Source organism: Hydra viridissima, unplaced genomic scaffold, assembly GCF_058129835.1.
Source record: "Hydra viridissima isolate aposymbiotic clone 2 unplaced genomic scaffold, HvirCarnegie_v1 scaffold_15, whole genome shotgun sequence".
Classification (NCBI taxonomy): Eukaryota; Metazoa; Cnidaria; class Hydrozoa; order Anthoathecata; family Hydridae; genus Hydra; species Hydra viridissima.
This window is the reverse complement of record NW_028324314.1, coordinates 9,618,310-9,642,548: the sequence shown is the minus strand read 5'-3', so window position 1 is coordinate 9,642,548 and position 24,239 is coordinate 9,618,310. Positions and strand designations below refer to the sequence as shown.

Genomic DNA, 24,239 nt, shown 5'->3' with positions numbered 1-24,239 from the left:
AAAGTCGAGTAGCGCCAGTATCTTTTTTACTTTGTATATTTGTTGGTTAAAATAAATAATTACAAAAAAATCGAAATACGAAAAATATGTAAATATATTTTTGATAAGTAAATAGATTTTTGATAAATCAAAACCTTTTATTAAAATAATTACATTTAAGTACTCTTTTTAAAACTTTGTTTTGCGTTTGTTAAAAAGTTTCATTTTATCAAGAAGTGTGATGGGTTTTTATATTGCGGTCGCAACAACTTTGTTTTCACCAAAAGCTAATTTTTTTGTCTAGAAAATGAAGCAATAAACTCCATTTTTGCAAATGAAGACTTTATAATATCAGTTTTTTTTAACAGATCCTACATTTATATAGCTTCAAGCAAAAAAATACTTGGAGCCTAGTGTTTATTGTAAAAAAGGTGATTTTTGAAAAGTATGGGATACCCTGAACAGTGTTCAGGTAAACTGCTTCTTGTCTGGGAATTTCTCGGAATTTTATTTTCATCTAACAATCAAATCACGTGGTTCATTTAACGTTTCTAATTCAACGTGAGACGCCTAAAATTCTTTACATGCTATTCTTTCTTTATATTTTCTTGCCAAAAAAACCACTTAAAGAAATTTTAGATGTTTGTTAATTGAAAATTTTAATTTCAATTCATGTAATAATTTTTTTGCTTCGGAAGTGAAGCTAGATTGCTGCAGCTTTCGTGATTAAATTTGCAGTAAAGATGGGTAAACAGAAAAGCAGTAAAAGAGGCAAAAAGCAAAACAATAAAAAAGGCCAAAAGCAAAATGAAAATGAAGGAAAATATCAAAACACAGGCGATTCTGCTAAGAAATCATCGAACCAAACAACTGTTACAAATGAAAAGGAGAATATAGAAGAAAAAAGGTTTTGTAGTAAATGTAATCAATCCAGAGAAGGAAATTTTTGTTCAAGTTGTGGACAGAAACTGACAGAAAATGAAACTGAAGGTGTTTCACTATATAGCTATGTACTTAGAAAGAAAAATGTTAAGATAAACATATGTATATGTAAAAGTATGTATGTATGTATGTATGTATGTATGTATGTATGTATGTATGTATGTATGTATGTATGTATGTATGTATGTATGTATGTATGTATGTATGTATGTATGTATGTATGTATGTATGTATGTATGTATGTATGTATGTATGTATGTATGTATGTATGTATGTATGTATGTTTATAATGTAATGATGTATGTATGTATGTATGTATGTATGTATGTATGTATGTATGTATGTATGTATGTATGTATGTATGTATGTATGTATGTATGTATGTATGTATGTATGTATGTATGTATGTATGTATGTATGTATGTATGTATGTTTATAATGTAATGATGTATGTATGTATGTATGTATGTATGTATGTATGTATGTATGTATGTATGTATGTATGTATGTATGTATGTATGTATGTATGTATGTATGTATGTATGTATGTATGTATGTATGTATGTATGTATGTATGTATGTATGTTTATAATGTAATGATGTATGATGTTTTTTAAAGGTGAAAATGTTCCAACTTTACCAGAAAACTGTTCAAAAGATAGGGAATTAAGCAACAAGGAGGTAACACATTTTTCAGTTTTTATGTACAAATCATAATTTTATATTTAAATCAAAAATAGTAAGTTTCAAATAATTATAAAATATTAATAATGTAAAACTTCTGAAATGTTGCCTTGAATTCGATTTAAATTAGGATTAACTTACATTTTTTTCAGTTTAATATATAAATATATTTAATATATAATATATGTTTAAAATATATTTAATAATATAAATATAAATAAAATATATATAATATATATTTTAAATATATTTAATATATAAATATAAATATAATATATATTTTTCAGTTTAATATATTTTCAGTTTAATATATAAAGCTATGATATATATAGCTCCATATTTTCATCAAAGTTTTTGATCTTTTTTGCCAACAAATTGAAAAATATATTCTAGAATTCCTTGTTCCTTTTGAACATTGTAATCTTGAAAAAAAGATCTTTCTGCAGGTTTATTGGAAAAATTTTCAGCACCTTGATAAACAGGTTTTCCTGACATACATTCAACTTTTGGGGCCAATATTGTTTTGATTTTTAATGTGCATCCATTTTTAATAAAAAAGTTTGAATTTTCTCCCTCTGATTGTTAACATTTTTATAGTGTATGTATTGTAACTATAGTAACTATAGTAATGTAATTGATTTTTAACGAAAGTACATAATATATCAATATATTTTTATAATTTTCTTCATAACACATTGCATAATGAAGTAAGTATCATTCCCACATGAAAATTTATGGCATCAAGTTGAGCTTGATAGTATAATAAGCAAGATAAATTTGTTGCCATATATATGACCTATATAAAGCTACTGAAACCATGTGGAATGAGATTAGACAAGAAATCAAGAAGACAATAGGAGATCTACCAATTTTTTTTGGTTTTACTTAAAAATCTACTATATTCACCTGATGATTTAAATTTTGATTTAAGTAAAGATGACAAATTAAATAAACAGCCAATATAAGTAATTAAGTTATATTAGTTTTGATAATTAGAAATAAAAGATGAAAAAAAAAAAAACTTAATATTTGGAATATTTTTAGTTGATACAAAATATATTCTCTAGGTATCTAATGTAATTGTTTTATTATGTACTATACCTACTTTAGCACAAAGAAAGTGTAAATCAGCAGATTTTAGACATCAAATTATATTCTTCTGTGATTTTTCATCAAATATTTATCATCATTAAAATTTGCTTTAAAACTTAGATAATTAGGTAATTAAAATATTTGTTGTATTTGTGAACAATCCAAACAATAAAGAGAATTGATAGCAGAAATTTTAAAGTAATCTGAAGACTAGAGTGTGACTTATCTTAATAATTCCATGTGTAAATTGCATTAAATATATTTACAAAATCTTTTTGCCAACTATGATATTTAAGTGTATATAATTAAGAATAAATACTTGAACAAAAATTTAATCATTTATTTTTTTCATACAATTCCTTGTTTATTATTTACAAGGTTTAAAGTAGAAGATATAGGTCAAAGTATTAAAACAAATTATCAGAAAAGTGTGTTAACAAATTATGAGTCTTAAACTAGATTTTGTACTGGTTCTTCTAGGATGTTTTAAATGATATTTCTGGAAATAATTCTGAAGATTTGGTTGATAAAAATATTGTCTCAACTTCTAAAGCAGTTGAAAATGATGAGCACTTTGGTTTACCAGAGAAAAATCTTCCACAAAATATGATTGAATGTAATGAAGATTTTAAGTCAGCTGAAACAGTTGCTTTAAAAACAAGTATGAATGAGTGTTCATCTGTTGAAAATATTGACAGCACAGAAAAAAAGTTTCCAGATACTTCAGAAAACACGGTAAAGATTGTATTGCTTAAAGAATTAAACGATAAAGAGGCAATATTTGTTTTGTTTTTTAATATTTGGTTCTTGATTTTATGTGTAAATCTTTGTAAACTTGCAAATTCTCAAATGTCAGTAATTGTTAAATAATTATAAGATATTAATGAAGTAAGGCTTCTGAAATGTTATCTTGAAACCCTATCTAATGAGGATAAACTAAGATTTTTTTTAGATCCTGCTCCATATTTTCATAAATATTTTTGATCCTTTTTGCTCGGGGTTTCTTTTCATACCATCTGTTGCTCAGTTTCTTATATTTCTTTAGGGTTTTAAAAGGTATATGTGAGGTTGCTTTGTTGTTGAATCATGCTAATTTTTTTAAAATTAATGATTCAAGTCTTGTTTGCAATTGAATTGTTAATAAAAACTGTGTTACTTATAATTTCCAGGTAATTAAACTAAGACTTAATTTAACATAAAAAAAGTATAGATGAACAATTTTTTGAATTTTTTTCTTCTATAAGCTTTAATCAAATTATTTATAATCATTGAAGTTTGCTTTAAATGTTAAAAAAAATAGAAGTTTTATATAAGCAATCGATAAGTAAGTCTTTTCAATTTTCATGAATTTTCATGTTGTTTCCTATTAAAAAGTTAAAGTTACAAACAAAACAAAAAAAATTAAACAATGCACTTCAAATAAAAAAAGTTGCCAAAGTTTCTTGGATTATTACTTTTGAAAGTTTGTGTTTTGGTTAGTAGTGTAATAAAGTTTTTCATGTATCCAAATATATTTTTAATTAGTTGCCTATTTTTCACAATTCAAATATTAAAAAAAATTATTTATATTAAAAATTTTGTCATGGATCTTATCATAATTGTCATAACATTCTATCAATTGCAGTCTTACTTTTGCATACTCTACAAAGTTTCTTTGCAGAATTTTTTTCATTCATGGCATATGACAAAAAAATTTTTTAAATTGTCTCCATTTTTGTCTCCAATTTTTTGATTTGAAAGAGACTAAGATATTTTTACCAACTACGATATATAAATAACTGTAGTCAAAAATAAACATTTAAACAAAAATATGATTGTATGTTTCTATTTCACTCCTTGTTTATCGTTTGCAGGCTTCAAAGTATAAGATATAGGTCAAAGTATTAAAATAATTGATCAGAAAAGTGTGTTAACAAAATTAAACTAGATTTTGTATTGGTTCTTCTAGGATGTTTTAAATGATGTTTCTGGAAATAATTCTGAAGATTTGGATGGCAACAGTACTGTTCCAGCTTCTAAAGCAGTTAAAAGTGATGAACACTTAAGCTTAACAGAGAAAAATCTTCCACAAAATATGATTGAATGTATTGAAGATTTTAAGTCAGATGAAAAAACTACTTTAAAAACAAGTATAGATGAGCTTTCATCTGTTGAAAATATTGACAGCACAGAAAAAAAGTTTCCAGATACTTCAGAAAACATGGTATAAATAGTATTGTATTATTATTTCCTTTGTTTGAAGTATATAAACAATGAATTATTCATGCTATAAATTTAAAAATGTAATAATCATTAAGTTTGGTTTTTCTTCATTAAGTTGAAAGTGAAAACCTCAATAAAAACTTTTGTTATTAATAATACCAAAAAATATGTTTTTTGACTCCATGCATTTCAGGTTTTAATGATTTTTGATAAACAACCTTACATTCATGAAAAAACTCCTTATGATTTCAGAGATATTGATACTTTAGCCCAAACTCTTGATATTATTTTCAGTGCCATTTATTTTTAAAGTATAAACAATTAACTTTAACTTATGTAATATTTATAAAATAATAAAAGTTTTTATCTAAATATTTTTTTCAAGGTGTAGAATTCAAAAATGATGACCAAAAACCATACAAAATTTAAATTTCTTTTCGAAAGTTCATTTTTAAGATGATGTGACATTTTTAAGTTTTTTTATGTCCCTACATGATAAAAGGGATATCTTAAGGCGTCTATAAGGTATGGTTCTGAAATTTTTTACTAAGGTTCTGTATGTTACTCCATAATAAATGAAGACTACAAGGGTTTTGTAATCTGATTTTTTTGCATTGAAAATTTTATAATTAATCCCAAATGATAACTACATTGTTTTTTAATAATGAAAAAAAAAAGCTATATACAATATGTGATAAAATTATTCATACCCATAGCATATTACTAAACTTTGTTTTCATGCTCTAACATGTTTATTCTTTATTGCTATGATGAAATAAATATGTGTAAAAATGACAATAAAGAATAATTCTGTATTGATAATTATGATGTTAAGTTATTATTCTTGATTATATTTAGTATATAAAATTAAAGTGCAATTTTAAATACAACATAAGTATTCATACCTATTAATTTATTCAGTGCTGTAAGTTTATTTGTTGATTGTTTTTGCTGATAAGTTATTTAATTTTTTTTGTCTGCACTACAGACATAAAATTTAAAATATTTTAATAACTAATTCTTTTATTTTATTTCAAGAGTTCCAAAATGCCCATGACCTATGAAATTATAGTTGAGGTACGGCAAATGATTGCTGATGATCATGAAAGAGCCTGCGGGTATAGAAAAATTGCTGAAAAGTATAAAAAAAGCAAGGCAACTGTATAATCAATAATAAAAATATAAAAAAGCTGAAAGTATGCAAAATAAAGTACATTCAGGCCATCCACCAAAAACAACATCTAGAGAAGATAAGCTTATTGTTTGAGAAGTAAAGTGAGAGCCTGTTATTTCTGTCAGAACTATTAAAGAGAAACTAAATGTGAACATTTCTGAAGGAACAATACAGCTCAGATTTTGCTCTGCAAGGTTTTAATGGATCCTGTGTCATAAAAAAACATTTCATTTCGAGAAAGATAAAATAAAACCCCTTGCTTTTGCAAAAAAGTACATTTTAAAGCCAATAGATTCTAGGAAATCAGTTTTATGGTCTGATGGAAGTAAATTTGAACTAAAGAATTCCAAAAAAAAGACCAAATATATAGAAAAGAGAAGAAAAATCTTTGGACAAAAAAACTATAAAAGCAACCATCAAACATGGAAGGGGTAATATACTTGTTTGAGGCTGTTGTTGTATAAAATGCTGAGTTGGTAACTTAGTTCAAAATGATAAAATATGAACAGGAGCTGGATATGTAAATATTTTACAAAACAATTAGGATTAGAATTACCAGATCAATTTGTCTTCTAACAAGACTATGATCAAAAACATACCAGTAAGATTGCCAAAGTGTATTTCAAAGAATATGAAATAGAATTGTTGAATTGGCCTGCTCAAAGTCTGAATATCAATGTAATTGATAACTTGTGGTATTATTTAGGTGACAAATGAGCACAGTATCATATTGCATACTGTAAATTATGTTAATGTGTAAAAGCTATATATGCTCTGTCTCAGTTCTATTGATGCGCAGTTAATTTTGAATTTTTGATATGTTTCAGGATTAACTAAAAGTATTCAATAACAGTTGTTTAATAAGTGTCATAAAGAACCATTTAGTTGTTTGATCATTCTTTTAATATTACAAAAAAATCCTGATATTAGTTTTTTAACTGTTATTTCTATAGACAGATATTCAGCACTTTAATTTAACTTTAGTAAGTGATTTATAGTTATTATTGAAAATGTTAAAAGGCCCTAATGAAGAATAATGATATGATTTCAGAAACGTAGAACCCTGAAAGTAGCTATTTCTGAGTGTTGGGAAAATATAGAAACTGCAATGCTGCAAAATTTGATTAGGAGTAAACCAACAAAAGTTTATCAAGTTAATGCAAAGGAGCAGTTACAAAGTATTAAAACTAAAGAATATTAAAATTTTATGCTTTGTGTGCTATAATTTACAAGTGCATCTATACAAATAAGTTCCCAATTTCTTCATTTTATAGTTAATTTTGCATGGTACCCTCATACTATTTACAATATTTTTTTTGTTATGTTGTAAATTAATTAGGCCAAGTATTTTTTAACTTTTTGAATAAAACTTAATATAAATTTTAACCAAAATTTATGGGCACCTATAGAACTGAGACATAATGAATCTGGGGCTTCCCAATAAAATTTTAGTCCAACCTAACCCAAACAGGAATAGGAGCTCCAGTAAGAAAATGTTTTTTTTTCATCCCCAGTTACCTAATTTAGTGTAACACAATAGCACTGATTTTATTGGGGATTTAATTTTTTAATACCCAACCCAAATAGATGCCTTAGGTAAAAAAAGTTTAAGTAACTGGCCTCTATCAGTTTTATTGGTGTCCAAACCTGATTAGAAATCCATAATTTAAGAATATAACAAAAGTAAAAACAGTTTAAAATTTTTGGCTCTTCAGTTATTACATAACTACATATTTTGGACTAGAGCCACAATAAACCTCATTAAACAAAGAGTTGAATAAAAATGCCTTTTTTAATATCTAGGCATTTTTTAGAATCAAAAGTAGTAACTGTTTTAGTGCCATAGATCCCTGTGGGATGGTTTTTAAACAAGTAAAACAAATGTAAATCAAAAACCAATATGAATGGTTGTTTAGTCTACTTGTGTTTTCAAAAGTCTTTCCTTTTGTTTTATGGTAGCTGATTTGTGGGCATTAAAAAAATAATACCCAAACAGGTACCAATAATATTTTAGTTTTCTGCTCCTCATTTGTTCATCAACCGTTAACCCTGTTGGTTATAATTTTGAGTGCTTTGTATAATTGGCATTTACTGTTTCTATCACTCTTTGTTCCTAAAACAAAAAAAAACTTTGCTTGTTTGATGACATTCTTTACTATCACAGAGTGAATGATAATGAAAAAAGTGTTTATGTTTTTTTTCTTTAAAGATTTATAGTTTTCCTGCACCTCAGCTACAGTTCCAGTATATAAACTTGTATGGATTTTACTTAAAAGATTATGTAACTTTATCTTATACAAAATTTATGATTCATAACTAGAAGTATATGAATATGCTTTATATATGTTTTAATCATTATTCATGTTTTTCTAGGAGAATGTAAGGAAATTAATATTCAGTTTGTTAGTGAATTGAAAAGTATTTTTATTAATCTTATTCCTGAAGAAATGATTTTTCATGTAAGATTAAATTGATGTCAATTAATGATGAAGGACCAAGGAAAGAAAATATCTCAAAAGACTGAAAATAAGATCATTAAATTTTATTACATAGCAGGACTGTGAAAAGACTAACTTTAATTATTAGCCTTCAAAGAACAACAAACTACCATATACTTGTGGCATCTGCAATCTTTGATTTTTGCCAAAATGAGATTGTAGGAATTAGTAATTACTACATATCTAAGAAGCCAAACATGATAATCCAAAGTGAAATGGAGCAAAAATTTCCAAACTGATGATAATTCTAAAGAATGCATGTTTTATGAATATGAGCTTCAGAGTGTTTGTACTTTTGATATATGATAACAATTTATGAGATCAGACTAGTTGAGGAAATTAATGTTGAAAACATAAACTTTCAAATAAGATTCATGCATCTATATTAACCCTCAAGGTTATATTATTTGGTCTTCAAGAGATGTGTGTTAAGTTCCATCATCAGAGAAATTGAACACTAAAGCAATGAAGATAACTGGGCAAACTTTAAACCAGATAGATAAATTTTTGTGAAATTTTGTGTTTTATTTTAATTTTAGTTTTTTTAATTATTTTTTAATTTTCATGGTTTCTTTTTAGAAAACTTTTATTTTTTAATGACAAATAAATCAGATTTAAAAAATAGTTTTTAAATCTGATTTATTTATTTTTTCATATTACATAGTTTTTTAGATATAAAATCATAAGAAAAAATTTTCTAAAGATTTTATATCTAAAAATCTTATCTTTTAGACAATTTTTTTTGTCTGGGTTAAAAAAAGTTATATCATTTTGAAATTAAATTTTCAAGGCTTTGATTTTGTATTGTTTTTATCATGGTTTTTGTATTATTCCCCTTAAAAAAAAGTTTGGTACAAATTTACATCACATTGAACAAATATTTCATAAGTTAATGCTAATTGTGTGACACAATGTGCTTAAAAATTAAATAGCACTGAAAAAAAAAAAGATTAAGAAAGGAATTGTGATAGAGTATCAATATGTCTGAAACCCAAAAATGAAAAAGAACTATTTTTACATCTCAACATGTGAAAAAAATTGTCTTTCAATAAAAACTTTTTTCTTGTGATTTAACCAATTACTTTCATATTTGCTATCTGGTCACTTGATTTAATGAAGAATAATTTTTTATAAATATGTTGATTTCACAATATAAAAAAATGTGTTTCAAATGAATTAACTTAAACTGCATGTGTATGTTATTTTAATGCATGTTTTGTTTTGTTTTAGCAAGAGAAGGTTGCTTTGACAGATGATTCAGAATTGAATAGTAGTTCCTCAAAACCCAATCCATCTAAAGTCATTTCAAAAACAGTTTCAGAAGATGTTGGTAAAGTTTTTGGTAATAATAACCCTCTAAGTTCAGCTCAAATAACAATTTCTTATGGAAAAACGGAGGAAGCAAAACAAAACAATTCATCCAACAAACCAACATTGTTAGAAAAATCAAAAGAAGCCCGTGAACACCCTCAAGTAATAATTTCAAATTCCTTTTTTTTTAATTATTTTATTTAATGTATTTTTTTTTTCTTTCTTTTTTTTTTTTTTTTTTTTCTATACTAGTTTTTATTTTGGAGTAAAATAATAAATAAACTTAGAACAAGTTACAAAGTTTTTATTTTTGCAGAATTCAATGAATGGTCTTTTAAAAACAATTTAAAATGCTATTTGTTTTGGGTGGTTTTAAAGATTAGAATTAACAACAATAATTGAAAAGTGTTCATGCTCTAGTTTTTAAAGAAATTTTTATTCTATTTAAACAAGGTATCAAAGGAATTAGAGTTTGATAAAATTTAAATTTTGTTTGGTGAGTGCAGGCAAAAAACACTGAAATATTTCCCACCATCAATATATTTTAGAGGCTAGTTTAGTTAAAAGTAAAAAAGTAGCTGAAATATTACCCTTTCCACTCTTTTTTTGTTTTGATTGTAAAATTGACACTAAAAAGTTTGCTTTTTGAGTATTAATTATAAAGAAATCTAATCAATTCTTTGAGCATATCTATTATTAATCTCAATTGAATGAAATAGCAAAGTAAAATAAAAACCTGGACAAGCATTGAGTCTTTTCAATTCAATCTTATTTTTTTGATAAATCAAAACAGAAGAAGCAAAAGAAGTTCATCAACTGCTTATGTTAAGGCTCTTACATTGTGATATTATAAAAATTGATTTGTTTCTTTGAAGATTCTTCTATTTGATATTACTTGATAGTATGATATTACTAAATAATAGATAAAATAAAATATCTATTGATGTCTGTTTCTAAAATACATAAAATAAATATTGATGCCTGTTTCTAAGTTTCTTTTCTAAAATTTCTAAGATTTATATTCATACTTTTTAAAATTTTTAATATTGCATTTTAAATTCTCTATTAAAACATATAAAAAAAAAAATGCTTTAAGGTTTTTTACATTGCATTACTTCATAGAGCGGTTTATCAGATACAAAAAAAGATGCTACAACAGAAAATCCTAATCCTCTTAGTCAGTCAAAAAATCATTCAGAGAAAAAAAAAGACAGTTCTTATAAGGATGCTTTAACAAAGAATGCTGCACCTCAAGCCTCTGGACAGTAAGTTTTTTTTAATACTAAACATAAGCCAGTTTTAACATAATAATGTTCTGATTTCTTTTTTTCAGTCTTCATCAATACCAAGGATCAAAAACAGAAATGAGGTATTTATATTTAAATGATTTTTATTTATCTTCTATTTTTATAATTTTTTTACTTTTAATAAATTGATTACCATTATTACAAATAAAATTTAACATTCGTTAACTGTGGTGCATTAACTTTGTCAGTAATATCTGTAATCTACTTGTTACTTTTTTACTTTACATTTTTTTAAAACCAGAACAAAAAGTGCTAACCTTAACTTTTATATATATATGTATATATATACATATATATATATATATATATATATATATATATATATATATATCTATATATATATATATATATATATATATATATATATATATATATATATATATATATATATATATATATATATATATATATATATATATATATATATATATATATATAGTAGTTACCTGAGTAAACAAAAGCCAAACCTTTTAGTTTTTTTTATAGCCAGAATTAATTAGTAGATACCTGATACCATTAAAGAAGACTTTTACTTATTTTACGTGTTTTGTAAATATTCATACTTAAAGTTTGTGTTTTAAATATTGTTATGATTTTATGAAAAAGTTTTCATGAGAGATTATAAATCAAAAAAAAAAATTTATAGCTAATGTAAAAACAAGGAGAAATCCATTGGAAATATGAGCTGTAGTACAAATTTTAAAAAAAAGTTAAGGTGAGTGCTTTTTGAATGTGCTTGATGATAAATGGATAGAAAGAAATTTACCAATCATTTGTGCAAGGTTTGTATAATATTTAGTGTGAGTAGTCAGAGAAATGTTGTAAAAAAGGAATTTTATTTTAATATTCAGAGAAATAAATAAGCTGCTGTAAAAAAAAAAGAAGTGATAAAATCAGCTGAGTTAAATTATTCAAAAGAATTTTAAACTCGATTGTTATTTAATGTTTTATTATGATCACTTTAGCTAAATACTTAAATGATACAATTATTTGATGAATATCAGATTGATTGTATTTCTTTTTTACAATAGTAAATAATAACAAGTAGATTACAGATATTACTAACAAAGTTAATGCACCACAATAATAAGGGTTTTTAAAAAGATAAAATAAGTTTTGTTTATATTTATTAACATATGTTGATTGATTTAAGTTATCAGTTTAAAATTTAAGATATCAAGTTACAAATTTTTTAGATAATTTTTAGATTTAGTAAACAGTTGTTTGACCATACAGAATCAAACTATAACAAAATTCAAATATGTTTCTATCTTATGGTGCCAAACCATGTTGAACATCTTTATATTGTATTTGGGGCTGATGCTCTTGGTGGTTGGAAAACACTTCGTGTTGAGATGAAGTTTTACAGGTATTAAATTATAAATTGCACTACAAATTACATTACATTACATTACAAATAACATTACAAATTACATTACAAATTACATTACAAATTACATTACAAATTACATTACAAATTATATTAAAAATTACCTTACAAATTGAATTACAAATTATATTACAAATTTCATTACAAATAGCAATACAAATAACATTAAAATTACATTGCAAATTACAAAAAAATAAAATCAATAAAAGTTTATCACTAGTTTTTATTTTATCCAAAATTCGCCCTAAAAGTAGTGGTAAAAGTAATGCTGATAGGGAAGAATCACTCAAAACTTGTGAAACATTATTTTTAAAATGATTAATTTCTGAATTTCATTTTTGTGTGTGTGTGCACAGAAAATGAAATATAAAAGTTTAAAGTTTATAATTTTTTTTTTATTTTTATTTTTTTTAATAAATTAATGAAAAAATTTCAATTCATTTTTTTGATTTTATATTATAAGTGGTAAGTGTAAGTGTTGTATAGTTTTTTAGCAGCTGAAATCTAAGTAAGTAATTGAAAGCCACGGAAGTGACTTACTTATTAAAGAAAATTAAAAAAATTGATTTAAGAACTTAGAAAAAGTGGATTGATATAAGCAATAAAACAAGTATTACCAGAAAACATGGAATAATATATCATTAAATTCTTATTTTTTATTGTATAACATACCTGAATAGACTTAATTGTTTCACCTTCTTTGCCTATAAAAATTCAAATTTTAATATTAAATAATGTAAAGTATAAGATAAAGTAAAAACTCTCTGATAATTATATGATTTCCCTTTAAGTAAACCAGCATTTAAAATTTTCAAAATTACATTTCCCTCTCCCGTTTGACTTATATAACTAAATTCCTAAAAAACAAAAAAAATATTTATATTTAAGAAAGACCAGAAAAATTTTTACAACACTATAATTAACAAATTAGGTTAACATGAATTAAAAGACTATAGTTTGACAATTAAAACTAAAAAAATATAAATGCCAAATGTGAAAAAACTGTTCTTGAAGTGAAAAAACATTACTTGATATGAAAAAAATTGATTTATAGATTATGTACTTTAGATGATTGTAAATTTAGATAAGAAATCGGTCACACTATTAAAAGATTCATTTTCAAGAAATCTTTATAAAAATATTTTGTTACTTCAAGTTTTTGAATGGAGAAGCTTTTAATAAATTGTGAGCCATGTTCAAATATTATGAATATGAGAATTTTATTAACTAAATTAGGTAATAAAATAACTAAAGATAAAAGATATAGCATGTAAAAAAAAAAGATAATGTATGCTAAAACTTAATTTTTTTTCTTCTAGAAATTTTCCAACTGGGTATATTTACATAGGCCAGTTAATTTCCTCAAAAGAACATTTCAGGAAACCTGTTGAGTATAAATACGTAACTCTTTGTGAAAAAAACCATATATGGGAACATCTTCACTATGCTTATTCTTCTTGTGCAACTACCAACCGTTTATTAGTGATAAGTAAAGAATTCTTAGATGTTCTTGAAACAGGTAAGCTACATTTGTTGGTGTTTTTGATGAAAAATCAAATTCAGATGTTTTATGTTTTATATGGAGCTAATAATATATAAACAATATATAATATATAAATATAATATATATATAATGTATAAAAATGTATAATATATAAAAATATATACCGTAAATAAAGTAAAGTAAATATATATCATTTATTAGTGATAAGTAAATAATTCTTAGATATTCTAGAAAAAGGTAAGCTAATTTTTTACTGGTTTTGATGAGAAATCAAGTTTAAATGTTTTAATATTTTAAGAAAAAAAAAAGATTTATCTCCTCAGACATGCAGTTATTGTTTTCCACAACCATAAACACAATCTGCCTCACCCGTAGGTCTACCAGAGGATGACTTAATGACCCAGCTTTTTTTGACATCTTAAACATCTAAATAAGGCTTTACTATGTGCAAGATGATAATCCTACTGCATAATTACAAGGTTGCAAATCAGGATATTTTGGTTTGGTTGCGTAAGCTGTAAATCAGGATATTTTGTGTAAAAATTTTCTCATCTTTTTTCTTGTTTTAACATTTTTTGAGAAACATTTTTTTCTGTTAAGAAAAACCTTAAAAGTTATTAAAATTTCTGTGACAAATGTGCAAACCCTTATATCTATGTATGTAATACACATATACAAACATATCACAATCTACTACACAATCATATTTTGCAGAATCTGCATTTACTTGCTATTACAAAGCATGTTACCAAATGTCAAAAAATATTAATAAAGTTTTAAATTGAAATCCTAAATCACTATGGATGATCTGACAAAAAAAGATCAGAAAACCAACTTCAGCCAATCCTTTTTTTATGATTTTCCATCAATAGTAAACAGTTCAACCACGAGAAATCACAAATTTCAAGTCTATAGCATGTTTAGTTTCTGAAGTATTATATGTTATAAATACTTATGACACCTTTTTAATTCAGAAAACCCTGGAAAACTTTTTGCAGAGATGTATTTGATGATTCACTATACTATATTATGTTGTGTAAGTTGAGACTAAAATGAATGAAAAATGTGTGTTTTTCACTGCAAAAACACATTTCACCTCAAATCAATTTTTGACTAATATCATCAAAATATCCCTTGGTCATAAAAAAATATAAGACAGATAATTCAATTAGCTTTCTAAAAAATGTAGTTTTCTGATTTACTGGTAATGAAAAATAAAAAAAATATTGGAAATCTTAACTTTGGGTGAAAAAACACATAAATCAACTTCAAGAAATCCCTTTTTACAGTGTTATTTAAGTAAGGAAAAAATTTTCATCCCTCATAATGAGTACATTAAGGAAGTAAAGTTATAGAGTAAAATTTGAAAAGTACAATAAAACGAATTGTTATAATGGTTGGTAAATGATATAATTATTGGTAAATGAATATTTGGATTCTAATGACCCGGATGTTACAAATCTTCTAAGTACCCAAAGCAAGAATGATTCAACTGAGAATTTTCAATATAGATAAATGCTATCAGAAGGTTAAATGGTTCAAACATATTTTTATCAACTTTAACTCTAATTTTGATGTTTATTAGAAATGATTGTAAACATACCATGTGGTGTAATCCTATGCCTCAAAGTATTAAGTAGGCCATTCCCTTTCTGTTCATCAAAGAGAGTATGGAGATAAATTTTGCTACAAAAAATGATGTAGAGATAGAAATAAACACCAGTAAAAGTTAAACCTTTGAATGGCATGCTCATACTTAACTTTGATTTTGTACTTAATGTAAGAGAAGGAAAAATCCTCACCTAGCTTTAATGGAAATTTTTTAATGCAGAGTTGCCCAACCCGTGGAGCAACACTATGCACGATGAATGGTACAGAAAAGTTTCAAAAAGTGTTTACATCAAACAAAGATGCACTATATTTTGAAATCTCCCCTTCATGCTTGGATAAAGTTTTTTGAATGCCCCTTGTATATTGCATTTAGAATGGATGCAAAACAACGAAAGATTTTAAAAGCAAACAACAACAAAGCTCTATGTGCAGTTTGAGTTTGGCTGGATCAAACTCCAGTTTTACAGATAAAATTTGCTGACAAGTCCTTACAAGTTAACAAATCCTCAGTTTTTAAGCAACATTCTAAACATCAACAAAGAGTTGATTGTTGTATTTGCTAAATTAATTTGTTGCTATCAACTGCTGAGAGCAAATCAACCTGGAAAAAGTTGATGCATATTACAAGGATATATACAGACTGTATCTTAAATTGTATAGTTAGTATTAAATTCCAGTAACTGTACATAAAGTTCTAGCTCATGCAGGAGAAATCAAAACAAATTCACTAGGACCTCTTAATGTTTTAGCAGAAGAGGGCAGCAGAAGATTAACATAAACAAAAATAATGAATCCATCAAGTTAGAAAAATATTAAGAGTAGACTTACATGATATCTTCATTCATGCCATGAATGAATCAATCACTCATCAGTTCAATTTAGATGAAAAAAACAGACAAACTGAAAAATCGAAACTGAGTAATTTTCAAGCAATTCTTCATCCATTATAAGTTCTCTGCTGTTAAATTACAAATTCTATTTATATTAGTACTGTTTAAACAAAAATTTTTAAAAATTGCATAGTAAAGATTGATAAACTAAAAAAAATTACTTTAAAATAATCTTTTTACAGTGTATGCTGTACAAAACAATTTTTATTATATTTAAGGTGTTCTTCTTATATTCAAATAATTTATGCATTTTTTCAAATTGTTTCAAGTTGTAGCATTTCTTTTTGCACATACTAGTTTATCATATTTTTGCATTTAGATTTAATGTTTCATCAAGTGGATGATGTCTTTTTGTTTCCATCAGGAGTTGATGAGCAATCATGGTTTTCAAAAGGAGTTAGTATTATAAAAAATATATTTTCTAGCCATGGGAAGCAGTCAGCAGATGAAATATATTCAACTGTTTTTAAGAATTATCTCAGTCTGTTTGAAACAGAGTATTTAAAAAATGGCTACAATCTTGATAGATCTATGTTTGTTAGAGGTTTATATTCTGGCTTTTATGGTGCCTACTCTATGACAAATAAAATTCAACATCCATGGAGCAAAATGAAAGACAAGAAACCTATCATGGTATATATTTAATATCAGAAGTATTAATTGGAAATTACAATAAAATGAGTTACTGACTTTAAAAAAGGAATATCTTTTGAATTTAAAAAATGTCACAAAATGGTTCCTAAAGCATACCAAAAACGAAAATGAAATATTGATTTTTTAAATTGCATATATTAATCTTATTGCAAATTTTTTAAAAACAATAAAATTAAGTATTTATAAACTAATAAATATTGTAATTACAATCCTTCCTAGTTTAAAATCCTAACAGTTTTATATCTGTCTTTTAAATTGTTATTTATAATAATTTGTAATTAGAACTTTTCCAAAGCTGAATTTGTCTTCACAAGTTTTTTTTTGTAAATATTTTTTACCTCAACACTTAAACATTTAAAAAATTATCAAACTTAAGTGCAAAGTCCTTAACATGGTTATTGATTTTTTTAAAGATGTTAAAAATGATAAAAGTATTCAAAGTTTGAACTAAAAAAATTTTTTGAAATTTGGAAAAATATATTTAATCTTGTATATATTCTTAAAAAATATTCCTATTTCTTTTAAATCTATAGTATAAACAGTCTAAATCAAGGTTATTCAAGGTCAAATCTAATTTGATTTAGAGTAAAATACTAAATGTCACTGGTTTCTTAAGAATGGTAACAAATCTATAGTTTCAACTTTATTTTATGTTAAAAAAATAAACTCATAATATTAACAAAAACCTTGTTTACAAAACAAAGTGATATATATATATAAACCCTGGAAAACTTTTCGCAGAGATGTATTTCATGATTCACTATACTATATTATGTTGTGTAAGCTGAGACTGAAATCAATGAATAAAAGAATCTAAGTAGAAAAAAATATTAATCTGTGGAAAGCCTTGCCTTATAAGTTTTTTGTAAGACAATAAATTTCAGTTAAGTCTACTTATACACTGGTATAAATACTATACTCTTTTTTTTCCATATAGATAAAAATTTGTCTATATGGAAATTACTCAAGCAGTAATCTTTTTGAATACTTTTTATGTAGTCTGATTTTACTTTTAAACATTTAAGTTAATAAAATTTTATAAAATTGTTATTACATATTTGAAAGTTTTTATATTTTTATGTTTAGGACTTGTTTGCAGTTCTAGAAAAGCAGTTTAAAGTATTCAATGATTCAAAGTTGTATAACCCTCTTGAATGTTGCTTATCTCTGTCACTCATCTTTTTTGATAACCAAGACTTAGTTAATGAAGCACCAATAAGTTTTATTTCTTTAGTTTTTGATATGTTATCAATTGAAAGCTCTAATTTGTGTTATGATGAAATATCAAAATGCATTAGGCAGTGTTTTTCAAAGAAATATTTGAGGTTAGTTATTTTATTGAGAAACTCAAGAGTTTTTTTAATTTTATTCATAAACTGGTCTCTAGAATCAATCCTTAACTAAGTTGCATTAAAACTTTCTGTTTTAGTCAAAATGTAAATCCATTTCAAGATATTGCTTGCTTTTAGAATGCTAAAATTCCTGTTTCTCATTTAAAAAAAGCTTAACTTCCCTTATGGCTCTTACAATGATATTCAACAATTTTTATTATTAAGTCCCTCATGAAACTTGGTCAGGCAACTGGAAAGGCCCGCCAGGGATCCAGATAGTTCCCATATAATACCCCATCAAGTGCTATGACTTTTGGCATTATTATTACATTACATTATTGCATTTTTACTAGGTTTACTAGGTTTTAAAACTTCTTTTAAAATTTTAAAAGAGCTCTTTTTGATGTTTTCAGGTAATATTTTTTTTTGGTGTGGTTCCCACAGTTTCTTTTTTTCCACTACATAAGGAGTTATGTAGAGGAAAGATAGAAGTTTTCAATTTCAAACAGTTACTTCTTGTTTATTGTATTGCTCAAATGGTTTCTTTTTAATCAGTATTAAAAAAAAACTAGAATTTTTGGTTCTGGTTCTATTGCCTATCAGTCTAGTTTCACTTTAAAGTTTGTACCATTTGATTTGCTTCTAAGAAGTCTTTTGTATCAGTTTTTACAAAGTATGAATTTTTTGCATAAAATAATTTTACATATCTATTTGTTATCGTATCTAGTTTGTTCAAAATTTTTAAGTGATATTTCCAAAAAAATCTGAACCCATTTTAAAATTTGAATTTTTTTAAAATGGGTTATTTAAAACAATTAACTGTTATACTTTCAAGTGTAATTTTTAAAAATAATTTTTCTCTTGATAAAGTGAGGATATTCTTTCAAGAAGGGGATAGGTATATTAGTGGCTAGAAGTGTCATCTTTTTCCTGTCTAATAGAGTAGATGTAAAAAGATTTTTAATATAAAGCTTTTCAACCCAATTTGTTTCTTAATTTTCAATTTACATTCTTTTTTAAGCAAACCTTTGTGCTGTTTGAATAGGAATTATGCAAAAAATAAATTCCCATTTGAATGTTATGGTAATGGATAATTAAAATTCTTATATGAGCTAATCTAAAAAGACAGTGATTGGTGATAACAGAAATTTACTTTTAATGTACTTTTGTGGGTTGATTTTGTTTTTCAATTTTTTTAGATTCATTCAAGCTGCTTTAAGTTCATTGCTGAAAAAGTGGTTTGAAAAGTTCAATTACTCTTCAGATAGAAATGTTCATGCTTGGTGTTATGTGTTAGTCATACTTCACATCATTTCTGATGAACCAAAAAGCAAGCAAAATGACTTTAATAAAAGAAATTGTGGCTTACCAGATTTTTTACCTAGTTACTCTATTATTTATCAGTAAGTTTATAGTTTTTTTTTTCTAAAGTCAAAAGCTTGCAACATAAATGTAAAGAAAAATGTCTTTCCCAAATTTTTTGCTCATTAAAATTGGTTTAATTGGCATCTTTAATAACTATGATTTATAAAACTGAATGGTTTACTTTTTCACAATTATTTATATAACATTGCCAGAGTTTTGTGAAAAGAATTTATCCTAGTTCTGAAAATCTATCTTGTCAATATTAACTTTTTACTTGATATTTTATTTTTAAAATTATGATTATCCTGCTGGTTACTCTGTTGCTATATGAAACCTTAAAACTATAATTATCCACTGAGGTTCATATTTAAAAAGATATTTTTTCCGAATGATTTTTCATCTTTTTAGGGAAACCTTTAAAAATCTTGCTAAAATTAAGGACAGCTTACAAAAAGATGCTTTACTCCAGAGAAGCATTGCTTATCTTATGGAGCCCGAGAATTTTTCTGAAGCCTTAAAGATTGGGTGTTTTAATGAGCGTCTTTTGGTTAACATGATGTCAAATCGTATAAAATCTCACTCCAGTTTGAATTATATAGTAAGATAGACAAATTTCTTTTAGTAGATAAAATAGATAATAATTCTCACACAGAAAGGAAAAGTTCTGAAAAAAAATTTTTAGGTTGTAACAGTTTACAAATGTTGTAAATATTAGAAAAACAGTTGCTGTTCTTTATCTGTAAATAGAATTTGTGTATTTCTTACTTTATTGGCTCAGTAATATACTTCTAATGTATGTTTTAAAGTCATCATAAAATTAAAAAAGAAAAAACTTACATGATATTATTCTCTTTCCAATTTCTTTTTCTGATCTGAGTTAATTTTTTATTGTTTTGTTAAGAACTGCTTGTTTTTTTTCTTCATAAAAAACTTTATTTTTCTTCACAAACTTCATAAGCAATATCTTTTTTAAGGTTAATCATTGTCGAAAGTTTTTTGTTGAGTTGCAGGCAAATATTGAGCAAAGAGAATGTAATAGGTAAGAATTTTTTGTAATAATAAGCTAATATGCTAAATGTTTGATTCTTTTGCAAAAGTTTTATTGCTTACTTTTTGTCTTAAGGTATCACTTAGTTCATGCCCTACTCAATATGCTGTTGGTGTCATTAGAAAAAATAGATATTAATGATGAAAGTTGTGGCTTTTTTTCTGAAATTTTGGTTTGTATAAATAAGTTTTACAAAATGATTGATCCAAAGGATGACTCAAAGTTTCTGACAAAGCTTAATGAAAAAATTCAGAAGTTGATTCCAAGCATTATAATCGCTGTACGATCTAAGTTTACTGAAAAACGATGTGATTGGCTTGTACTGAAAAATTTGCAATCACAACTGAAAGTAAACTTATTTTTATCTATAAAGGTTTTATATGTTGTCATCTTTCATTTTAAGTTTAATTGAATAAACTTTTACAGTTTTAGATTTTGTATATTTTTTTCTTTAAGCAAACTGTAATGACTATAACTTTTGTAAATTTTTTAGGTTATAGAAATGCTGCTGGATTTAGAAATAACAGAAGAAAAAAACTTTAAAGATCTTGGAGTTGATATTCTTAGACATAAAGTTGTAAGTAATTGTCTTTTTAAAGTAAAAATTCTTTTTTGTTGTTATTTAAGTGATGTAACAAAATTAAATGAAGGCTTTTCTGTATTTAACAAAATGTTGCTTTATTTGTTTATATGTAATATACCTTCATAGATATATATAAGCATATTTCCTTAGAGGAAAGACTTGCTTCTAAACTAGAGTTGTAAAAAGTACAACCTTAAGTTAAAAAAATAGTTATAGCTATTGACACTCCTTCCAGAACAATCCAGTCATACTAGTTATAATAGTTCTAAAAATTCATAATGCTTTAATTTGACTTCTTATGTTAGCACTAAAACTAAAATCTTTATTAACTAATAAAACTGTAATTTAATTAATACAACTACTTGTTATTGCACAATTGAAGTTTTCAGCAATTGTATTAGCATTTTCTTCCTCTTCAATTAAAACTTGGAGTTTGAAAGAAAATTTTTTTTTTGAATGCTTTATCTTTATGTCACTGTTAGCAACCAATTTTAATTCCTGCCTTTATTAGTTTTGCCTCTAAAATATTTGTTTTTTAGCATAAGTTTTCTTGTAATTTCTTTGTTTTTTTTGATGTTTAGAAAAATGCTGAAAAAAGGCTTTTGTTAGAAGCTTATTGTGAATTGGACATTTCATCATACAGAGAGGAAATCCAGACACTTTTTAATGAATCATTTTCTGCTACTATTGAAGAAATTTCAGAGGTAAATTTTTACTTGTTAATATATGTTTATAATTATTATCAGAGTTTAAAGTTTTAAGTTTTAAGTTTCAACAATTTTATATTGAAATACTGTAGTACCTTGAAATAAAGATAAATACCTTAAAATAAAGCGGATAATAAGATTAAATGTTTGAAATGTAGATATTCTCTCATTGTAATTGTCATAACCAAAAATACACATTACACACATTATTTTTTTGCTAATTACAAAGCTATAATTGGTTTAACTGTAGCACATCAGTTTCTAGAAATATTGCTAAATTTCCATATTTACTGCTAAGAGTGCAATAGAATTATTGTTAAAAGTGCAATAAAGTTTGTGAAAATCTATTGAACTCTTAGCAGTATATATACAACATAAAAATATTTTTAAATGTTTAGCTATAGTACCTTTTATAAATGTAATAACTCATTTAAATGTAATATAACTATTATCCTTTTAAAAGGCCATGAAAAAGAATTTTGATTGTACACTTGGTCTGGACCATCACAATCATCATTCATCAATTGTACCCTAATTTTTTTCAAAAATATCTTGATGCAGGAAACGAATTATTAATTGCAACAGCCAAGTTTGTGTTATGCATCAAGTGAACTATGTGTTAGCTGGAATTTGTTGTTACCTAGGAAGTTATTACAAATCCACTTTAATATCTTCCATGCATCTTGTTTCTATGCATTAAGGCTTTTCTCAAGTCCTTCATTTTGTATTACATATTTTTTTAGATAAATTGTGTAACAGAACTGCCTTTAAACTTCTGGTTTAAAAGCCACTGAACAATCACCACATTTCACTGGTTTGAATTGACCTGTGAAATGGTATTGAAAAGATCTTTGTAGGAAAGGGTCAAAAGAATTTGCCTAGTTACAGATTTTCTTTATATTAAGTATATGCTAGGATATCATTCTGTTGCAAGTATTTACCTTTCAAATAAGAAGCAAGGTGTTCCATTTTATTCTTTGACAAGTAAGTTCTCTTATTATTCTTATCTAATGTCTGCAGATTATTATCTCCATCAACAGGACTGTAGTCCAGATCTGCTGAAAGATTGTTTTCTTGTATTAATTTATTTTCATCTGTAGTGGAGCAGAGCTAGAAATTGTTATCATGTGCTACTTATTTAAAAGTTGATCTCAGGTTAGGATAGATGATCCTGTGTTTATTCTTTGCACAAAATTCATACTTATTAGCCGAGCAAAATAAAAAATTTTCACAGTGAATCACTGGTTCTCTCCATATCATTGGAGCAGTCAAAAGAACAATAGATTATTTCTATTTGTTCAATCATTTAAGTAGACCATTTGATGATGAAGTACAAAGAGGACAAGGTGCCCACTAGAATTAACTAATTATTAAATGACCAAAATCCCACATGAAACAGAAAACAATATTACTATGTTAGAATTGGTAAACTATAAATCAAATTCTTAGAAAATTACAAAGTAGGAGAAGAAAATGGGAAAAATTGCTGTGTTAGTTTTAAAGTTTTGTCATAAAATAAATAGTTTGCTTATATATTTTTTTTGTTTCATAATTTTTTTTTTTTAATATATTTTTTTACCTTCAAAAATATAGCAATTCTTAGAAAATAAATGTTCTTGAAAAAACAGTACATATTTGAAATAAGTGTTTTTCATTAATGTTTTGTTGCTTTTGATGGACTTTTAGCTGATTTTAATTATTTATGATTATAATCTTTTGATAGTTTTCTTCTGTATTGTCTTTCTAACCTTTTTTTTTTTTTTTTTTTTCTTTGTTATAGAAGACTAATGATTCAAAATGGCTTTACAAATTACCTTTATCTCACACCTCAAAACTATTAACAAATTTTATTACAAAGAAGTGGAAAAATTTTAATAGCACAGATGAGAAAATGAGTTTTTGTGTTACTTGGAAACCATTTAAAGTACTAATAGAGCAATTAGGTAAAGAAACATTTTTATATAAAA

General features: G+C 25.3%; 1 protein-coding gene across 1 annotated transcript in view; it reads left to right on the top strand.

Moving 5' to 3' along the window:
* The first annotated feature begins 518 nt into the window (after nucleotides 1–518).
* The window catches only part of LOC145193379 (E3 ubiquitin-protein ligase rnf213-alpha-like), a 70,301-nt gene continuing 46,580 nt past the window's right edge, over nucleotides 519–24,239 (top strand). The window contains exons 1-18 of the mRNA XM_090072614.1: nucleotides 519–969; nucleotides 1,541–1,602; nucleotides 3,178–3,432; nucleotides 4,646–4,900; nucleotides 9,802–10,044; nucleotides 11,005–11,147; nucleotides 11,216–11,251; nucleotides 12,397–12,558; nucleotides 13,899–14,098; nucleotides 16,904–17,217; nucleotides 18,325–18,563; nucleotides 19,769–19,972; nucleotides 20,343–20,532; nucleotides 20,909–20,973; nucleotides 21,058–21,331; nucleotides 21,476–21,559; nucleotides 22,147–22,269; nucleotides 24,053–24,215. Coding sequence (XP_089928740.1) covers nucleotides 723–969; nucleotides 1,541–1,602; nucleotides 3,178–3,432; nucleotides 4,646–4,900; nucleotides 9,802–10,044; nucleotides 11,005–11,147; nucleotides 11,216–11,251; nucleotides 12,397–12,558; nucleotides 13,899–14,098; nucleotides 16,904–17,217; nucleotides 18,325–18,563; nucleotides 19,769–19,972; nucleotides 20,343–20,532; nucleotides 20,909–20,973; nucleotides 21,058–21,331; nucleotides 21,476–21,559; nucleotides 22,147–22,269; nucleotides 24,053–24,215 — 3,259 coding nt within the window. The 5' untranslated portion in view covers nucleotides 519–722. The remainder of the gene's footprint in view (nucleotides 970–1,540; nucleotides 1,603–3,177; nucleotides 3,433–4,645; nucleotides 4,901–9,801; nucleotides 10,045–11,004; nucleotides 11,148–11,215; nucleotides 11,252–12,396; nucleotides 12,559–13,898; nucleotides 14,099–16,903; nucleotides 17,218–18,324; nucleotides 18,564–19,768; nucleotides 19,973–20,342; nucleotides 20,533–20,908; nucleotides 20,974–21,057; nucleotides 21,332–21,475; nucleotides 21,560–22,146; nucleotides 22,270–24,052; nucleotides 24,216–24,239) is intronic.